General features: G+C 54.9%; 1 protein-coding gene across 4 annotated transcripts in view; it reads right to left on the bottom strand.

Annotated features, from left to right (window-relative positions):
- The window catches only part of Col27a1 (collagen type XXVII alpha 1 chain), a 118,522-nt gene that overhangs the window by 54,889 nt on the left and 43,041 nt on the right, over positions 1–20,592 (bottom strand). For all 4 annotated transcript variants that reach the window (XR_783328.3, XR_783327.3, XM_010639422.3 and 1 more), the window contains exons 8-16: positions 19,296–19,340; positions 18,693–18,746; positions 18,301–18,345; positions 15,626–15,679; positions 14,397–14,441; positions 8,869–8,922; positions 6,799–6,843; positions 1,044–1,097; positions 499–543 (exon numbers count right to left, since the gene is read on the bottom strand). Coding sequence is in view for 2 of the 4 variants with exons in the window: in XM_010639422.3 (XP_010637724.1) it covers positions 499–543; positions 1,044–1,097; positions 6,799–6,843; positions 8,869–8,922; positions 14,397–14,441; positions 15,626–15,679; positions 18,301–18,345; positions 18,693–18,746; positions 19,296–19,340 (441 nt within the window). In the remaining 2 variants the exon portion in view is untranslated. The remainder of the gene's footprint in view (positions 1–498; positions 544–1,043; positions 1,098–6,798; positions 6,844–8,868; positions 8,923–14,396; positions 14,442–15,625; positions 15,680–18,300; positions 18,346–18,692; positions 18,747–19,295; positions 19,341–20,592) is intronic.

Raw genomic sequence — 20,592 nt, 5'->3', positions numbered from 1 at the left:
CCCGCCTGGGATCCCTTTATTTCAGACCACAGCCCTCTGGGACCGGGCTCCCAGCTCCACATTTTTTTTTTTTTTTGGTACTGGGGATCAAACTTGGAACCCTGTGCTTTCGAAGCAGGAGGTGGAAACACTGGGCTAAATCCCAGGCCCCACACTGGAACATTTTATGTGGGGTTGCTCCCTCCCGTGCCACCACCTACCCCATGTCCTAGGCCTGTGCCCTCCAAGTCTGCACACTGGTGGCTCAGCCTCACTCTGCAGACTTACAGGCCTGTCTTGACCTACCCTCAACAGCCCCATGTGCCCAGTTTGCAAGATCTGTGGGCCCCAGGACCATGCAACTGAGCCCCACCCAGAGGGACCAGGAGAAGCAGAAGCAGATTCATAGGCAGGGAGAGCACAGGGAGGTGGACCTGGAGAGAGATCAGCAGCAGCCTCCAGGCGGAGAGGGGCAGCATGCAGACAAACCCCGGTGCAATGAGGGAGTAGTCCGATCACCTTATCACCTTTCAGTCCAGGCTCCCCCGTGCTGCCCATCAGTCCCTAGAAGACAAAGGCCTGTGGTTACGGCTGCTGGGCCTGCCCCAAGGGCCCTCCTGGGTAAGGGAGCAGAGGTGGGGCAGGGTGAGGGGTGAACCTGGAACCACAGCCCTGGGGCCAAACTCAGAGGAGGAGGCGCTGACACCAGGGAGGAAGGGTTCAGACTGGCCCATCCCCAGAACTAGCCCTGCAGTGCTAGCCTATCTTCCACACACCTGGCTCCGCTGGACTGAGCTCACTGGCCATTGTGATGATCCCAATGACCCCGGCAATGAGCCCCCCAGGACTTTCAGGGTCCCCCCTCTGGAACCATGTTGGAATCACACACAGCTCGAGGCCTGGTGGCCCATAAACGCATCTGACCTAAATGACCTATGGATGAACACTAGCTCTCCTGAGCTCCTGACAGCATCTGAGGCCCTTGGCCTCTCTCCCCACACCACCTGGGGACACCCGTCCTTGTGCGTGCCAGGAGGCCAGACTTAGGGGAAGCCCCTCCTTACCTTCATGCCCTTGGGTCCTGGGTAGCCAATGGGACCCAACACTCCCATGTCGCCCTGGGGAAAGAAAGAGAAGACTTCATGAGAGGTGGCCCCAGGAGGCTGGCCTGAGGTCCAGGATTGGGCTCCCAAGGATGTAACTCCTTTGGGTTGATCTTGAAATTCGGTAAATGCTGGAATCCATCTCACACAGTCTGCCCAAGGCCCATGTGTGGAGTCCCTCCCCAATCAATGCTTCTTATTGGATATTGGTTACTTCTGTCTCCTTCCAGCTAAGGGACTCAGGGCCTTTCACTTGATTTCTTTGGACTTCACTCTTCCTTTCTATATAATGGGGATTATAACCCTTACCCCCAATCCTTATAGTGCTGTGAGCATAACAGGAGTTCAGCTTCCTCTGGCTAGGTGACAGGGTACTTCCTGCTCCCTGGAAGTGCAGACATCTCCTTGGTAGGACAGCAAGGAAAGAGAGGGGCTGCCCATCGTGGGATCTTCAGTACTGTTCATGGCCCCAGTGGGATGCTGAGGTCGGCTGGTTTGTCCTGAGCTGCAGGTTGGAGACCTGCTTGAGGTCACATCAGCCCACCCAAGATGGGAGCAGCGGGGTTCTTGGACCTGGGAAGCCCAGCACCCTCCCCACACCAAGGGTGCTCTTCAGGGAGGGCATCAGTGGTGCCAGAATTAGGACACATTCACCCTTGGGGATGGGAGCTCTCTGTGCCTCAGTTTCCTCATAATGGATGGGAAATAATAGTACTATGCACCTCTTGGTGCTGCTTCAAAGAGTAATGGACTTAGCAGGTGGGACTACTTGGCAATGCCTGAAGCCAGTTTTGGTTGTCACAACTGAAGGACTGAGACTGGTACTTAGCGGGCAGAGGCCAGTGATGCAGGCCCAGGACACCCTACAGCAATCCTCGGATCTCGGGCATGGCGGCATGTGCCTGTGATCCAGGCACTCTGAAGCTGAGGTAGGAGGATCTCTGGTTTAAGACCAGCCTGAGCAACTTAGTGACTTGTCAAGATCCTGTCTCAAAATAAAGAATAAAAAGGGCTGGCGATGTAGCTCAGTGTGAAAGCCCCAGGTTCAGTCCTCACACACACAGACACACACACACACACACACACACACACACACACACACACACACACACTGTATGTACAGAGGAAACCCCAGGGCACCATCACAGAGCATCCTGGAATATCATGTTCCCACAACAGTGAGCAGGAACCCAGATCCTGCACATTCCCTAACCCAGACTGCCCTTTGCCCTTCAGCTCGAGACTCTCACCAAGACCACTGCTGCCCACAGTAGCAACCACACAGAGGCCCTGACCGTGGGCCGCCTTCCCAGTGGCAGCTATGAGCTCTCCTTAACCACAGCAACATGTTCCTTTGAGCACAGCGACAGCACTGGTGGCTCGGACACGCGGCCACTGTTCTCAGTAACTCCACATAGCCAGCAGCACCGTCAGACCTGGTTCATGTTACAGATGAGGACACTGAGGCTTAGAGGGGGGCCCAAGTCACCTGTTCAAGATCAAGTAATGGACAGGGACAGGGGCAGGACATGATCTCGCCATCCCACCTGCCCCGCCTTCCTGTGTCGCTGCTCCTCTTTAGCGGTGCTGTCCTCGGCCACTAACATACTTGGTTAGTGCTGCATGCTGGCCCCTGGCTCCGCCCCATCCAAACTGCCAATGCCCATCTAGCTCTCAGCCCCAGGGCCGATGTCCTACAGTCCCTGCTACAGTGGTTGGAGCTTATACGTTTTGCTCACAGATGTTACCACTAACTCATTCACATGTGTGTCCACCGGGCCACCACCCCTCCTGCCATCACACTGAGGGCAGGTGCCCAATCTGGTGACTTTGCCTTGGGGCACGGCTGCAAGTAGGCGCTTGAAAAAAGTGGCTTAATGAACAGCAAGGAAACTGACTCATCTGCTGCGCCTCTGGGGACCTGTCTTTGAGGGCCACACCTCACAGAGAGAGGGTGTCAGCAATTAGGGACCAGGATGAAGAGACTGGCCCATCTTAGCTCCTACGTGATCTCCCTGAACACCTTCTTTCACACTGGAGCTGCCCCAGCACCACCCAGCTCAAGCCGCTCACATCTGTTGGCTCTGAGCTGGTGACATGGGACAGCAGGCAAGAACTTGAGCTCACCCTGGAGATAGGCTGGGACTGTGACCTTGGACAGGTGACTTTCCTCACCAAGCCTCAATTTCCATCACTGCAAAGTGGTGTTCCTGTCCCCTACCCTGCCAGAGCAGTGGTGACAGTTCCATACCAAGCACAGAGTCAACACACAAGGGCTTGGTGAATGGCAGCAAACAGGCCATTCTGAACCCACTCTATAGACCGGGAAACAAAGTCAGGTGGTGGTGATCATTTGGTGGCAGACCATAGTGAACTGGTTCACTGCACCCCACAGGCTGAGTTTTTGGCTGGATCACATGTTCTTTGGGTTTCATTAAAGGAGGGAGCCAAAATTCCCTGTGTATCACTCTGAATAAAAAGACAAAAATGGCCTTTGTTGAGCAGATTTTGGAATCAGCGCAGCTTTCTTGTGCCAAAGGGTTTTGATTACTCAAAAGGGCTGCTTCTGGGCATTCACCTCTGAGGCTGCAGGGCACCACTGGTGGCTTAGGCTTATGGGGACTGGGGATGTTCAGACCTGGGTTACAAGCTGGACACTTCCACTCCCTAGCTCCTGACCTTGGGCATCCTGAGGCTTCCAGAGTCCAGCACGTGTGGAGCACACACAGAGCAGACAGACACTATAAATGTTAGCTTGTCCTCTCTCCTCACTGCTGTAAGGACCTGGGGGACAGGAAGTCTTGGCCCTCGTCTGCATTCAAATCTCACTCCAGCTGACCAGACAGGAAGCACTGAGTAAATGCACACAGCCACTGAGATGATGATCGATACATGGAACTCCCACTGCTCAGCTAAAAGCCCACATCCTAAATGAGAACCAAGACCTGTCCTGTAAAGGTACAAGATCCCAATGATGAATGTAACTGTACTGTATACCTAGAATGTACCAATAAACTCAATAAAAAACACAAAAAAACCCACATCCTTTGGAAAACCATAGGTGACTCATGGTGCCTCTTACCCTGTAACTCTTGGGTAGAAAATTCCTTTCCTTTCTAACTCTTTGGGGAGGCACAGAAGCTGCTGTGCCCCAAAATGCAGAGTGAGAGAAGGCACCAGCAGGGGCATGGTGATAACTGGGTGGGCTCAGAGCCACCCCTGGGACTGCCAGGAGCAAGGACAAATGGAGGTCACTTCAGTAGCAAAGGAAATCTAAAAACAGGAGAGACACAGGGCCAGAGGAAGACGCAGGGAAAGAAGAGGGCATGAGGCAAGAAGATTAGCTCTTTGGAAGGTGCCCTGCACAGAGGATCTCAGGGTCTGAGAAATTTAGGACTGTCCAGAGCTTGGCCCCAGCTTGGGACCCTGAGTAGGTGGAGAAGAAGAGGAGCACTCTGGCCTGGGACTCATGGCCTCCAACCACGCCTCCATCCTCTTCTGCCTTCTGTGTGACCTTAGCCCCGGGCCTCAGTCTTCCTACCTGCTAAAGGGGATTCTCCCGAGACATAAGAATCGGGCTGTCCTTATAAAAGGACAAGATGCCCAGTTACATTTGAATATCTGAAAAAGATGAATGATATTTTAGTATAAATGAGTGCTAAACATTTCATCTGGCATTCAAATGTAAGTGGGTGTCTTATATTTTACCTGGAAACCCTGATCATGGAGACCAGAGGTGGGCCCAAGATTTTTCAACAATCAGGAGGGCCAAGGACTGGAATGGCATCATGTATGTCTTCTAGATCTGCATTAATTCAGCCGAACAATACTATTACCTCTCTCAGGAGCCAACCTAGTAGACAAAGGGACAATGACAAATAGGAACGTGTGCCAAAGAGGACAGACAGGAGATGTGAACATCCCTTTGGAAGAGCTTTGGGGACCAGGATTGTTTATCCGGAAGAAGGAACCTTTGGAAGAACAGACAGGGAGCATCTTACCCCAGACAACAAAGACAACTTGGGCTCAAGGACAACAACACTGAACGATGAGGACTCCCTGGACCAATGAGGACTGGGTCCCAGAGAGGGAGGGATTTCTAATGCCAGAAGCATTCAGCTTGGAATTTAATGACTATATGACCAGGATGCTCTAGAACGGGCTCCTAATGGGATTAGAGAAAAGTAGACTAAAAGACTTCCAGAGAGTTCTCTATTTGGAAAAGCATGTGGCAGACATTGCTTTTTTCCAAAACATCTAGGTCTGCACTGTGTTCCAGAAAAGGTACACAGCAAAGTCCTGTTGAATGGACATCAGGTTCAACAAGTGTGCGACTCACATGTTAACACTTCCCCATCTCCAGCCAAGGCAGACATCACTAATCAACGGAAGCACCATCTCCCACTGAGTTCCACTGTGACTTTGAAATCTTTCTCAATGCAACAATCCAGATAGTTGCTACCTTGCCTGAAAATACCGTGCATGCTTGTGTGTGTGATATAACAATACCAACAATAGTTTTCATTATGCCCTAGGTACTTCATATGTATTGGTTTATTTAAAGCCTCACAAACATCCTGAGTTAAGCCAAACATTACCCCATTTTACCCATGCAGAAATTGAGGCACAAGAAGGTTAAAGAATTTGCCCAAGGTTACAATTACGTGAGTAGAGCTGGGATTGGAGCCCAGCCAGTCTAGGTCCAGGGACTGGTCTCTTGGCCCCTGGACCAGTGTTTCTGTGCTTCTAACAGGAGTGGGCACATGAAAGGTCTCTAAGGCTCAGGGAGAGGCCACTCCTGAGACTCACAGAGCTGGGAGGTGGACACAGGCTGACCTGACCTTGAGCAGAAACAGATGGTCACTCCAGAGTCACTGCCTGGCTCTGGCATCTCTCAGGCTCTTGGGGCCCAGCCCAAGGTCAGGACTCACCCTCTGCAGACTCCAGAGCAAGTCCTGCTGCCACCAACAGAGCCATCCTTCAGCCGGCCCAGCCTGGAGGGAGTCAGAGGCTGGAGCGCCTCTGGTCTCTCTATGTATAGGTCCCTCAGTCTAGGGCCTCTTGGGAGGGTAATAACTTGTATTCAGTATTTTCTACTAAGTCTACAGTTTTTCACTAATTTTTCAGATCTTGCACTAAGCAATGTGTGGGTAATGCCTCAGTCAATGCTCACATGCAACAGACTCCAAGAAGACTCTACTCATCTCCATTTTACAGATAAGGAGCTGAGGCTCAGAGAGGGGCAGTGACTGGACCCAGGCCCCACAGCCAGGATGTGCTGGAGCTGTGACTTGAAGCCAGCACTCTGAGGGACAGGTAAAGCAGACTGACTAGTGTGGTGAAGTCGCGGCCCTCTGCTAACCACTTCCTCCTTCTGAACCTGAAGCCCTGCACTGCTGAACGGGCAGTGGTCACCCATCCAGGCCTCCTTGTAAAGCGATGGATAGACAGCACATGTAAAAGCACATTGCCACTCAGCCTCATTTAACTAATGAGGAAGCAGGCTCAGAGATGGCAGGTGACCCACCTGAGGGGACATAGCAGGGCTTTCCTCACTCAGCCTCTTGCCCAGGATATTTTGTCCTGCTCCTCCAGTACTTTTGAAGTTCTGATGACCAAGGAGCCCTTTCAAGCCCCTATTCCCAGCAAGGCTCATTGCCTTGGCTCTCTCCATCTGCCTCTGCCCCCACCCACTCCTGGGCATCTGTGTACTTACAAGGAGGCCGGGGACTCCTGAGGGCCCTGGCAGGCCCAGGTCACCCTGCAAATATAGAAACCAAGGCAGTTAGTTACTCACCATCTCCCTCCAGGGCCCCCTCCACACCGTCCACTCAGGGCACCTGGTGCAACCTTTTGGAGAACACTCCTTGATCCTGACCACGGGCCCCAGGGCTCTCCGGCACTGGCCTGGTATTTGGACAAGATCCCTCGGCCCTGTGCCATCCGCTGTCCACATCTGTACAATGGGGGCAGCTGGATCCCACATCCAGTATCTTCCAGTTGTAAGCACGAAGAACGGGCAGAACTGCGCTGGGCACTACAGATGCTCAGGAGCTTTCCCTGACAGATGGGAAAACTGGGTCTCCCTGCTAAGAACCCTGCTGACCCACCCTGCTGATCTCGGGCTCCCTCTCTCCAGCACCTGAGATGTTAGAAGAGCCCTTGCCTGCGTGTGACTGTCCCTCTAACCCTCGGTCGCTGTGGCTGTACCACTGGATCTTCTGTTCCACCAGGAAAGACAGGCGGAGGGGTCTGACTCACATGCAGAATGTTAAATCGTGAATAACAGTAAGGATTCCGGAAATTACGGTGAGTGAAGAGAACTTCCAGCACCCTCCACCTGCTCGGGTGGTGCAGTCTGGGGTGTTCAGATGGGAGGCTGTTGAGGGAGCCACCGAGAGTAAGACAAAGGTCGGAAGCAGCCCTGGCTTTAAAACAAGGAAACTGAGGCTCAGCAAAGGGAAACAATACATCCACGGTGACAGCAGTGCTGCGGCAGAGCTGGGGCCAGACATCAACCTGTACTGTTCTGTCCTTCTCCAAGGAAACTTCCAAACATGATGCAGTGGCCAGCCTTAGTACTAAATGGTGAAAAGGCCTTCATCTCCCTGCCATGGCTTCACTGATGCTTTTTCCTCTGCCCAGCATGTTCCTCACCTCTTTGTTCATCCCAAGTCCAATGCCACGGTCCCAGGGTCTTCTGTGCTCCCCCTCCCTCCTTTCACACCACCCAGCACACCGGCTCTTGTGCTGCGTGAGGGGACTGGGGAGGTGGTCGTGCCATCTTCCCCACTGCACCTGGTCCCCTCTACACACCTCCATCCACTGGAGACTCACGGTGGGCTGAACACCTTCCCTGCCCTCATCTTATTCCCAGGACAGCCCCCAGGGGTGGGCATTCCAATCCCCCAATTTTCAAAGGAGATTGAGTTTCAGAGGTGAATCTGACAGGATTGAAAGCCAGCAGGATTCAAACCCAGGCATGTCCAGCTCTGAGGTCAAAGTTTGGACCCCAGGGAGCCTGGCTGGTTCAGGGTTGGAGGAAATTTGCAGAATTTGATCAATACATAATCAGATGCCAACCATGGGTACAGCAGCCACTTCTGCAGAGGACATAGCTGGACACAAGCTGCTCAGGCTGGAAGCCCCCAAAGCAATGGGGGACTATGCCAAGCATCTCAGAATGCTCTGGGTGTGTTCTGTACCCACCCCTAACCCCCACCCCCTGGACCAAGAATGACTGTTTTCTTCCCTAGGGCCTGGAGCCCAGGCTGAAAGTGAACGAAACCTCAGCTCTCCAGGGCAGTCTGACCTGGCTCCTCAGCAGGACAGAGCCCAGGCCTGGGATTACTTACAAACTATAAACACGCCTGCAGTGGAGATTCCTTTGGAGTTCAGCTCTTGCCCGCACAGGGCCTGCAGACTGTCTGCTTTCCCAGGCCACTGTGGCCCATAAATATTGCTCATGCTTTGTGACATGGTGCAGCCGGAGCCTCTCCAGCGGACAGTGACCCACGGTCATTCCCAATCCCTAGGGGTGAGGTACAGCCTGGGGCTTGAGTCCAGGGGCTCAGTGAGCTGGGGACTGTGCTGGGACAGAGGTGGGGTGGGGTGTCATCGTAGATGTGCCTGGCATTCAGAAGAGGCAGGTGATTTGGAGGGCACTCAGCTAGTGGGTCACAGACTGGGATTTAACCCAGGTCTGTCTGACCCCAAAGCTTGGGCTCCTAAAATGTGCTTCAGGCTCACTCTGAATCTCTTATTTCCAAACACATAAAGTACTTACAGGGTTTCCATCAAGTCCCGGCGGGCCTCTTTCCCCAAAGTCTCCAGGGAACCCCTGTGGACAGGTAAGAATTTAGTGTTTATCGCTCTGATCCAGACCCCGGGGCGACACAAGGACAGTAACTGAGCAGTCTCACTCCTTGGATCTGGGAGACAGTGGGGTCCTGAGGTCACCCCCTGCTGTCAACAAACGCTACCCTCCTCAGGGACAGACCACTGTGAGGGGCCACAGCCAGGCTGGCCTCTCTTTCCTTCTAGGTCTCTGAAAAGAAAATGAGACATGCCTCCCTCCCCCAAATCTGGGATCTGCTCTCCATGAGGTGGGAAGGACATAAATGGAGTCAGGAGGCCGGGCAGGTCGAGGCCTGGACCAGTCGCTGGCTGGCTAGTTTTAAGGATATCCTTTTGCCCTGTAGGCCTCAGTTTCCCCACTGGCACTTCCCAGCTGAGATCTTCTGCAATTCTGATGTGCCCTTCAAATGCCACACTGTGGAATCATGATCCCTATTTTACAAGTAAACCAAGGCTGTGAAAGGGAAAGCGTCAAGGTCACAGAAGGTCGCACAAGACTGTGCAGTAGTGAACAGCAGCAGCACGGCCTGCACAGGTGAGATGGCTGCTCAGCGGTTCTCATCCCCTCCCCGACCCCACTCTTGGGGCCACTCCACACTCTTTGGGAAGCCAGACAGCTGGAAAAACATCAGCTGCACAGATACCTCCAGGGGCTGGGGCAGCTCCATTCCTACTTCAAAGGGAAAAAGAGTCATTCAGCTTGGAGCTGGGGAGACCTGTTCTCCTGACTTCTCAAATTTAAATCATTATTTCTCCAGGGAAATTTAATAAAAAACCACAGCAAATTTCTGTGACCAAGAGAATGCCACACGGTCCAGACCATGCAGACTCCTCTGGAGGACAATTGCTTTTGGTTTCAACACTACTGGAGGGTAGAGTGTGTAGATTCAACCCAAAGATTAATCCTCAAAACCAAAACAAGTCACACAACTCTATGGGATGCCCTGCCCCAAGACCCCCCACCCCCTCATAATGCCCTCTTGGGTCAGAGGGCAGGGGCTAACGTTCATCACCAGATCATACAGCTTTGTTCAGACTCTGGGAGATGAGGACACAATGATAGGATTAGGACCAAGGTAGTCACTCTGCATGCAAAACTTCACTTGTATTTGACAGCCACCTTGAAGGTAAGAAAGGGCACTGGGCCCATTTAGTAGCTGGGAAAATTGAGGCTCAGAGAGGAAATGTCACTTGGCCAAGGCCATAAAACAAGTTTGCAGCAGATCTGAGTCTGGGTCCCACCCCTAGGACCATTATGTTCCCATGAGCTGTGCACAGGAAAAGCCCGGCATACAGGAGCTGCTGGGCTGTTTCCAACTGGCAGACAGTGGCAGAGATGTGTGTGTGTGCATGTGTGTGCGTGCGGACAGGTGTGTGGGCTGTCTGCACATGACCCCACCCAAGCGTCCTCTTCCCATATCTTAAGAGTCTCTGCTGGCAAATTCCAGCCTCGCCCTGATCCAACTTTCTCTGTCACACTCTAGGGGACAGGGACATCAGCCAAGTGAAGTGTGGTCAAATCCCAAGTCTGGACATGAGCAGGCCTCATGCTGGCTCCTGTGGGCCAGCTATGTGACCAGACCCTCACCGCACCCTCTGTCTTGTACAGGCTGGGGGTGATCTCTAAAGATCCCTCCAGCTAGCCTGGCCCCTAGACAAGGCTGGGGAGAAGGGAGGCCCCTCTCAGCCTGGGCAGGATGAAGACCTTCACGGCCACACCCAAGCCATCCTGGCTGCATGGCCCAGGGTATTCCCAGCAGCAGCACCAGGCAGGGTTCAGGCCCCTGGCTTTGCATTTGGAGGTGGCTCCAGGCTGCCTCCAGACCCCCTCTGACCCAGCTGCCAGGCAAGCCTCCCTGTGCCAGTCCTGGTTCTACCACCCAGCGGCCTTTCAGAGCCTCGGTTTTGTCTTCTGTGTCCAGGGAAAGAGTGTGAGGATAAAACTCAAAGCCCATCACTGATGCCAGCAATGGGAAGGTATGGAGCAGAAGCAGGAGACACACTCGTCAGACCAGCAAGTCTGCAACCCATCGGGAGGTGCTCCTGCAGACAAATGCAAGCTGGGGACAGCCACGAGCAATGACCAGAGTGTGACCTCCCAACAGACCCAGGAGATGGCTCCCACTATTGGCCCCACTGTAAAGATGACAAAACTGAGATCTGGGGAGGTTAAGGAACTTGTCCAAAGGCCAACAGCTGTGCAACAGCAGAGCTGGGATTTCAACCCAGGCAGTCTGACTCCAGAGCTGTTTGTTCTCTTAGCTAGGATGTGACAGGATAAACAGGACAGACTGGAGAGTCTGGACACAGTCCTGGGCCGAGGCCCAGAAGGGCAGGCATGAGAGGTGTGGAGGCCTGGCTCTGCCTGGGCGCGCAAAATGGCCTCAGTGCCTGCCCTCTGTCCGCCTCAGTCTCCCTGTACACAGTGCCCTCTGGGGATACAGGGCTTGCAGTTACAAAACAGCTAGGACAAGGACAGAGCCTTCAGGCTGCAGGAACAAATCTCTGGTGGGAACAATCACATACCATCCGAGAGAGAAGGACTGCAGGTGCCCTTGACATTCAGCATCACAAGGGACCAGTGGGGAAACTGAGGCTTAGAAGGCCGCATGATGCCATTCACTTGCCTCACATCTCACCCACTCATGCCATAGCCCCTTTCCAGCAGTCACCTGGGCCTCTGAGGCCTAGCCTACTGGATCTGAGATCTGGCACCAAGCTGGATTTGTGGCCCCACACACCCCCGGTTGTCCAGCGGGTGCAAGGTGACCATGTGGCAGTGAGCACCCCAGCCCACTGGCAGCCAGGACCTTCCTTCTCCACAGTCACGCTCCAGGCTGCAGTCGGCAGGAGCTCAGTCCCTGCAGGGCTCAGCCCCTCAGGAGCTGAATGCTGAGCACTCTGAGCAGAAGCACAACCAGGCCCAGTGATGACAGAGAAAGACTGCAGAATGAGACTTCCCATTCTCTCCTGGCCACATGACTCAGGACCGGAGGCGAGAGCAGCGAGTCTTCATCTGCACGCACAGTGGGATACAGAATGCTGCAGAGACCTCTGAAGGCCATCTGGTCCCCCACCTCCCACCTCCAGGATACTGTTGTCCCAACTATCTGCACCAGAGGGGCGTGGAACACCAGACTCAGAAGTCCTGCTCCGGCACCTGGCCTGCAACTGGCTGTCCCTCCTCATCTGGCAGGGCTCCTGCTCCTGGACAACTCCAGCCCATCAGGCCCCTGCATCCCTAGCTCAGGCTGGTACCAACAGTGGGGATGTTTGGTGACCTCTGGGAGGAGCTCACAGAGAGACCTTGGAGACCTCCTGAAGAGGTGCAAATTCCCCAAGTCTGGAAGTTCCTGCCACATGGAACCGCATCCTTTCTACTGCAGTTGAAGCCCACATTCTTTCCCAGAAGGGGTGTGTGTCCCCAGTCGCTGACACAGAAAGACCCGTGGAGGCCCCTCTCCCCCTCCTTTTAGCAGTGCCACCCAGGATGCAAGCAGGAGGCAGGCAGAGGTCTTAGGATTCCAGGGTCATCAAAAGCACTGGAATGGCTCTGGAGACCATATCTCAGGACAACAGGATCTCTGGAGCAACAGTCTTCACCTGTTTGGGCCTCAGTTTCCCCATGTGGCAAGAGGAGTCCTTTGTAACATGGCTTGCAGCTCCCCACAGAACTGGAAGAGCCTCCTACCCCATGCTAGGCAGCCACATGTGTTCCCAGGTAGGCCTGATGTCCCACGCCACACAGCAAGGGGGCTGCATCAGGACTGAGCCCCTGCTCTGGCTCTGGGATTTGACCTCCCGGCGGTGCCTCATCCCAGCTATGGTGGTGGGGCAAGGCTAAGAGCTGCTTTGGACAGCAGCCAGTTACCAGCACCCTAGCAGACGCAGTGAGAAGCCAGACCTGGAAGGCACTGCAACACCTTCCCAGCCCCCAAGAAGGATCCTGGAGCCAGGCCCCCAACAAGCCAGGCCAGGCCAGGAGAAAGCCCTTCAGCTCAGACAAGCTGGAGACATCCTCTGCTCAGACCCCTCCTTGCAAACCACACCACATTCTTTCTAGCAGGTGTGAGGAAAGGAATGAGAGCCACAGACTGAGCCTTCCTTTGGAGGTTGAAGATGTGGGCAGGCACTCAGTGAGTAGTCACTGAATGAAGGAATCTCCTGGCCTAAGGCCACTTGGCTTGAGGGGAAGACTGGGGGCCAGCGCAGTCCTCTCTGACCCAGAGCTTTTCCCTGAGCTGAGTGGCAGGGGGTACTCTTTGCCCAAGTCTAGATGGCACACATTATGCCAGAGCACAGAGCAGCTGTCAGGCCACAGAGAGGTCCAAATCTGATGGTGGGGACCCAGCTATCTGCCCCTTGAGGAGGAGGTTGGACCCTATTTCCCTGCATTCCCCAGTTGGCCCCCAGAGGGCTTGGCTGCAACCCCTGCACAGGTAGTGACAGGCCACCAACCACAGCAATACAGAGAGCCCCACCACATCCTGAGGGCTCTGAACCCTCTCTGGTTCCAACCTCCCCACCATTCACCATGGCAACGGGAGGCCCAGAGCTGGACTGACGGCGCTTCCAAGTCCATGGAGACCCCGAGGCGTAGCAGCAAGAGCCTGATCCATGCACAGGGGCCAGGCCTTCAGGGAAGATGCCTGCGGGACAGTCCCCACTCTGTACCCCAGCAGCGGGACCCTGAGCACATCACATTGCCTCTCACAACCTCAGTTTCTCCTTCTGAAGAGTGAGATAGCTGGAATACATAACTTTCTTACCAGGTGAAGATTCTAGGAATTCTGCTTTTACAATATGAGCCACCAACTAGAGATCCTAAGGGGCTGCCTCAAACAGCCATAGAGGTCAGAGACCTCAGGGACAAAGCCTCTAAGTCAGAATCCTGACTCCACTGTTCTGTCACTGTGAAATCCTGGGCAATTTCATCTCCCTATGTCTGGCTCTTGATTTATAGACCAAACTAGAGAAAAAAAAACCCAAAAAACAACAAGAACAGCAAAAAACAGTCTCCTACCATAGCAGAAAGGCAGAGAACAAGCTGGTGGGTTGGAGGTCACGGCTGAACCTCGCTTGGGTCATGCCTGAGATGGCCTGCCCCCACCTACTGCCTCCTGCCTGTGTGTGCACAGTGAAAGTGACAGAGCCAGGTGACAGCAAGATGGTTTGGAGACCCAGGTCTCCCAGCCCAGGCAGGCACAGACACAGACACCTTGGACAGAAGCTCCATAGAAGTGCATGGAGGGAGAGAGAACCCAGGCGGGGTGCCCTGGGAACCCTGGCTGGCAGCAGCCACTCTGCATCCTGCAGGGCAGGCCTCAAAGCCACACACACAGAGCAGAGCACAGAGAACTGGACAGTGCCAGGCCAGGCTGGGCACACAGGGCAGTGTGCTCAGCGGGAAGCGGGTTCACCCATAGAGTCTGCGTAATAGACACGGAAAATCTTTACCGGCCTACCCATCTTGCCCCTCTTGCCAGGAACACCAGGCAGGCCCTGTAGGGGGAAAGAGAGGAGTGGTCAGCATAGGACTTCAGCTGGGGACAGCAACCAGCCCCAGAGCCACTTCCCAGCAGGAAGTCACAGTGGGCACAGAATACACGCAATGTAGCCAGCGGCACCGATTATGTGACCATCAGAAGGATGACCCAGGGTTGGGGGCTGCCAGACGCCAGTTGGGAAATGGCAAAAGCCAACACTCCTGCTTTCCTAAGATGCTCTATCCCCAGCTTATTGTCCAGGTCAAAACTGAGCTCCCAAATACAGGTTAAGGCTGAGAGTGGGCCTCTACCCACTAGGGGCTTCTCATGGACCTCAAGGCTGGGCCAGGGACTGTGTGCAGCTCGCGTTCCCTTCCCCAGATTCTATGACTTAAGACACTCAGGCTGGAAGGACAGGGCATTGCAGGGAAGCTAAGCCCCTGTCCACTGCTAAGTCAGATCCACCAGCTTCCCCGAGAGCTGACGCTGTCTCTTTGTGGAGCTCACCCATTGCCACCCACCCTGTCATCACCTTGCTCCTTCCCCAGGCACAGAAACCACTATCTTGTCCCTGGACACCAGGTCTTCCTGCCTCCCTGTCCCACCCCAGGCTCATGTCACTCAAGTAAACAGACCGAGCTGGCTGAGCCAGAGATGAACAGCCATTGTGTGCCAAGGGGCAGACAGTAACTATTTTTGGCTCTGTGGGCTGTCTGGTCTCTGTCACAGCTGCTCAGCTCTGCCACTGTGGTGGGACAGCAGCCAGGAGCCATAGTAAACAAACGAGCATGGCCACACTAAATAAAACTTTATTTACAAAACAGGCCATTGGCCATAGACCACAGAACTGATACAGAATGTAACGTTGGCCCATTTCTCAGTGCTGAAAGCCCCTGAGAGACTCCCAGGCAGCATCCTCTCCTCACCCAGGGTCCCCTTGTGCCTCTCCTCACTCACCCTCTCACTTGGGGCTGGGACTATGCTGATGGCTGAACTCGCCAAGCTGTCAGATGCCCCTGATTTTGCACACGATGTTCCCTATGCCTGGAATGCATGCACCCTGACTGGCCCCTTTGCAGACTCCTGCCCCACCCAAGGGTGCCTTCGCCAGCAGGGATCCTGTGACGTCAGGGCTGGGGCCTAGCAGGTCCTGCTTTACATCAGCAGAGCGAGTAGCTCAGAAAGCAAAAGCATGCTTACCCGCTCTCCATCGGACCCCGGCAGGCCAAAGAGCCCTGGGATTCCAATGTAACCCTGGAAGAAAGCACATAGGGGTCAGAGGATTCACCTGGTGAGGTGTGGCTGGCCCAGCCTGCCCCGCTGCCCCGCTGCCATCCCCTGCCCGGGATCCTCGTCCTCGCCAGCGGTGGCGGCGGCAGCTTCTGTGCTCCTCGACGGACGACATAGGCCTTGAGGCAAGTGTATATGCCCATGGACTGCATGGTGCTGGCTTCCACGATGTAGTCCAAAGGCACATACCCTCACGCCAGGGAAGGGTGCGGGCGCTCTGGGATGGAGGCCCGCCCCACACGGGGCTCCGGACCTGCGGAAGGAAGTCCTACCCACTCCACGAACACTCGAGGGTGCCCGCAGCTCCTGCAGCAGCTCCTCTGAGGCCCCAAAGGTCCCGGCCATGAGGTTGACGGCCACCCCCTGCCACCTGAGTGCTAGAGTCTCGGCAGCAGCCACCCTGGCATGAGGCCACATCCTGTCAGGCATGTGCGCTGCTGCCTTAAACTCTGAAAGGACCCTGCAGCCTGGCCCTCACCTTCACAGGACATACAAGGACACTGAGGGAACGCAGCTAGTCCATGGTGGGGCTGTGAGTCCCTTTAGCCAACTCCTAGCCAGCTTGAAGGTCACCTAGGAAAAAAGCCTGGCCACGGCACCATGTTATGGCCCAAGCCTAGATGCACCTGATGTCCTGCCTCTGCTTGTTCCCTTGGTGTCCTCCACCAGGCCCCCCTTCCACCCTCACGACGGCAGCACCAAACCCCACAAAGCCACCTCGACACTCTCTCCTCTGGCCACACCCTGATGTGCACACCAGAGCAATCTTCCTTCTACCCAGTACCTCATGTGCACCCCACTTAGCAGCACCTAACATTGTCCCCCCATGTATTACCTTCCTTCTACTCATGTTTCCTCTCATTAGCCAGGGAACTTCTCAAGGGTGAGGATCTAGCCCAGGGCCTGTACCATTATCTGCACTCTAGATTCCTGGAACGACTTGATGACCACAACAAAAGCTACTGTTCACACACTGTTGACCACATGCTATGTGCCAGGCCCAGCTCACAATACTTTGCACGCATTAAAGCATTTATTGCATCCCTGTTACACCCTTCAGGGACTAGGAATTATGAGTCAGCACCTTGTAGAAGTGAGAACATTCAGGCCCAGAGACACACAGCTCCAATTTAGTAGAAATGGCATCCAAAGTCATTTCATCTGACTCCTGGGCCCAGGCTTCTAACCATTGTACTACACTGCTTCCCACAAACAAGCAACAGAAGGTCACTGCCTTCTGTCCTTTCTTGAACAGTTAAGAGGTGTTCGAGTCTCAGCATCCAGCATGTTTATTATTTATAATCATTACGGGTGAGATTTACTGACCCTTTCAAGTAGGGTCTGTGTCCCAGATTTATAGGTGAGGAAATGGGCTCAGAAAGGGAAGCCCAGTAATCTGCCCAGGACCTCACAGCAGGTGAATGGCAGGGCTGGTATCAGAGCCTGTCACTGTGGCTCTGAAGCCCAAGCTGTGTTTTGCCTGCCTCATAAATCCTGGGCAGTCATTGACAGAAGCTGGCAGGCAGCTTCAGTGACCCAGGTCCTGTGACCTGAAGGGAACCAGACTGCATGTCCCAGACAGGTCCTCTCCCCACAGGTGGCTTCAAGATACCACCAGCATGGCACAGGTCACACAGCCCCAGATGTCATGAGTGTGTGCTGTCCTCCAGCAGATGGGACCAGGGCTGGGACGAGCAACTTCCTCCATGGGCTCAGATGGACCCACAGGAGGCCGCAGCTCACAGGAGCATGCGTTTCCTCCTGTTCCCTCAGCCTGGCCAAGATAATGGCTATTCTGCCCTCTCTGTTCTGCCAGGGAATAAACAGCGCTGGCTCTGCAGTGGAGGAAACATCATGCAGGACCTGCCCAGACCAAGGAAGTGGGACCTGCTCTTCAAGTATTCCATGAGATCAGAAGCCGAGGCCTTGGGCCAGGGTTCCCATCCCAGAGCCCCTTGGATGTTCGGTGTGGGGGACCATCTGGGCCCCATCACGACCCTGGGCTCCTTACAGACAGCAGAGAGGGCTCTACCAGGTCAGCTCAGTCTTTCTACTCTATCTATCCTCCTTCAATGCAGGCAGGAGCTTCTTTGCCTCCCCCAGCCTGCATGGAGCTCTCACCCAGCACCTCTGCCCAGAAGTACTGGCTGGCAACTTCCTGGCAATCCCCCCAGCCATGAGAGAGGTAGGAAGAAACAGGACTTGTGGTGTACAGACAGGCAAACTGAGGCTGGAAGAGCATCGGGACTCCAATTCCTACCACCAACAGGGGATCCCCCGGTGTTGATTCAAGGAGAGAAACCTCTGAGGATTCCATGACAGGCACTGCAGATGGCCCCAGCTTTGGCTGACTCATTGTTGGCAGTTAGGCATGGCCAAATCCCAGTGGAGCCCAGGCCACTTAGACTGCCTGACCAGAGGACCTCACCCAGCTGCCTATTGCCCCAGCTCTCTGGTGAGGCATGGGTGAGAAGGACTTGACTTCAGCCCCCCTTACAGCCTTGAACTCTTATCAATGCCACTGTGGGGACAGGCAATGCCCACCCAGGGCTCCATCAGAGTGGCACTGGCCAAGGACCACTTACCCGGCTGCCTTTGGGGCCAAGGTCTCCTACAGGTCCAGGTAACCCCTGAAACACAGAAGACAGAGGGGCAAGGACGTATGGAGACTTCCTCCCCAATGCCAACATCACAAGCAAATCTTATTCCAGCCTCAGCTGCCCCTCGGGAGTGGGTTAGACTAGAGGTCTTCACCCAGAGCCCCCAGAGCCTTAGAGATGAAAGGACCCTCAGGGGCCCCACCCTGGAACCCAAATTCCTCTGGCTGAGGACCCAGCCCAGATGCTTGCAAAGAGAGGCTTTGTTGCTTGGGTGCGGCTACTTGGACAGATGGTCCTGAACCTGCAGCCCCCCTCTGCCTGGGGCACCCATGGCCATCTCTGCTGCAGCCAGAGCTTCCAGAAGCCACATACTGCACCTGCCTGCCAGGGTAACCTTTGGCCCCTGGGCTGCCCTCGGGTCCCGGCTGCCCCTGCAAAGGAACAGAGAGAACTGTGAGGGCAGAAAAGCAGGGAAGGGGAGGGGAGGGGAGGGGAGGAAAGCCAGTACCCCTTTCAGGGTCTGGGATTGACAAAGGACAAGGAGAGGGCAGGAATATGAGACAGGGGCCCCCAAGCCCACTCCTCTCAAAACTGGTCAGACTACCTCTAAGGAACAACCTCACTTGCAGCTAGAATCAGAGAGCTCTGGGGGGCCTGGCTGGCTCTAGGCTCTGGCAGGGCTGCTGTTGACTTGGGCCAATGAGGCCAAATTCCTGCAAACCCCATGCGTGCAGCATGGATAATGTCCCCTAACATTTCAGGGAACAGGCCAGCTATTCATGGCTCCAATCGGAGTAGGGTGGCTCCTGCCAGCTCCAGGCCAGCGTGGCTGGAGAAGCAGTAGGGAGAGCTGAGGAGGGCGCTCTCTGAGAGCTGGGAGGCAGAGATAGAAGTTCCTGGCCTGGGGCTTGCTGAAGAGCAGGTCCAAGGAGGAGGCAGGGGTGGGAGGAGGGGGAGTGCAGAGCAAGCCTGGGCCTCACCTGTTCTCCGGGGTGCCCTGACGGTCCAGGATAGCCCTTGTGTCCCTGTGGGGTGAGGTGGAGGGAAGAGCCTATGTCAGGCAGGAAAGACACACCCAGGCCAGCGGTGGCAGGGCCTGGGTCTCCGTCTGTCTGTTCAGCTATTATGTCAGGGATGCAAGATGTGCTCAGAAAACACTCCCGGAGAAGATGCAGCGAGCGGGTGGTGGGGAGGTTAAAGGGTGCCTGTGCTTCCTCTCTGCTCCAGAAGATGTGTGCATCTGCGGTGTCTGCGAGCTGAACAGGACAGAGCAGCTGTGGTCCAGGGGTGCTGCATCCCCGCAGCTCTTTCGAGATCCAGGGAGGGGGACCCGTCAGCGGATGGTTGTTGGAGGAGGACCCCAGGTGGGACACGCTCGGCCACCATGTGCGGTGAGGTGGGGACTCCCTGCCCTGTTGGGACTGCCCCTTCTCCTAAGCCCCAGTCAGAAAAGATGTCACGCACACTGGCCAGAGACAAACCAGAATTGCTGCCTCCCTCCCTCCCACTGTCCCTACACTTGCCACAGGGATGAAGTGGACTCCCAGAGGCATGATGGAGTAGGGTTCTGGCCACATCCCAAGACCAACTTTGACCCTCTGATTCAATGGTCCAGCTATCAGGTGGGGTCTCTAGGGCAAGAGAAGGGACCCAGGCGTGTGCTTTCAGGTGGCCCCAGGACAAGCACCTGAGCCACTTTGCGGGAATTAGGAGGTGGGAGGGGACCCCAGACTCCATGGCCGCCCAGCTTGGGGTTGCAGTGAAAACAAAGCAGATGAGGGGCTTCTGCCTGAAGCTCTGGGCTGGGTTCAGACACGATCCCTGACACAGCTCTGAGTGGGCCACTGCCCTTCTCTGGGCCACAGATGGGGGCCTTAGAATCCTGAGTCCCTTTCACTTCTGATTTTGAATCTAAGAGTTTTAAGAACCCCAGAGCCTAAAACACACACGGCAGACTCAAGACACACTGCAAAACTAGAATATATGTGGGAATGCATACCCAACATGACAATCACAGCCCTGAAGACCCCGCTCTGGACACAGCTGCTCAATGGGGACCACATGGGGAGTGTGTGACCTCATCTAGCCTTACAAGGTCAGGAGGGGTTAGGGAGGGGTGTGGGGCCCTCTCCATTTCAAATGGGAAAAGTCTAGGGCAGAGAGCCTCATGAAGGCCTCTTCTCTCTCAGACATCCCCAGGCATGCACAGCTACACACACACACACACACACACACACACGCACACACACACACACACACACACACACACACACACAC

This window comes from Fukomys damarensis, unplaced genomic scaffold (assembly GCF_012274545.1).
Source record: "Fukomys damarensis isolate Sample0158 unplaced genomic scaffold, DMR_v1.0_HiC HiC_scaffold_36, whole genome shotgun sequence".
In the NCBI taxonomy this organism is placed as follows: Eukaryota; Metazoa; Chordata; class Mammalia; order Rodentia; family Bathyergidae; genus Fukomys; species Fukomys damarensis.
Note: the sequence above shows the minus strand (reverse complement) of the source record. Positions and strands in the feature narration are given on the sequence as shown.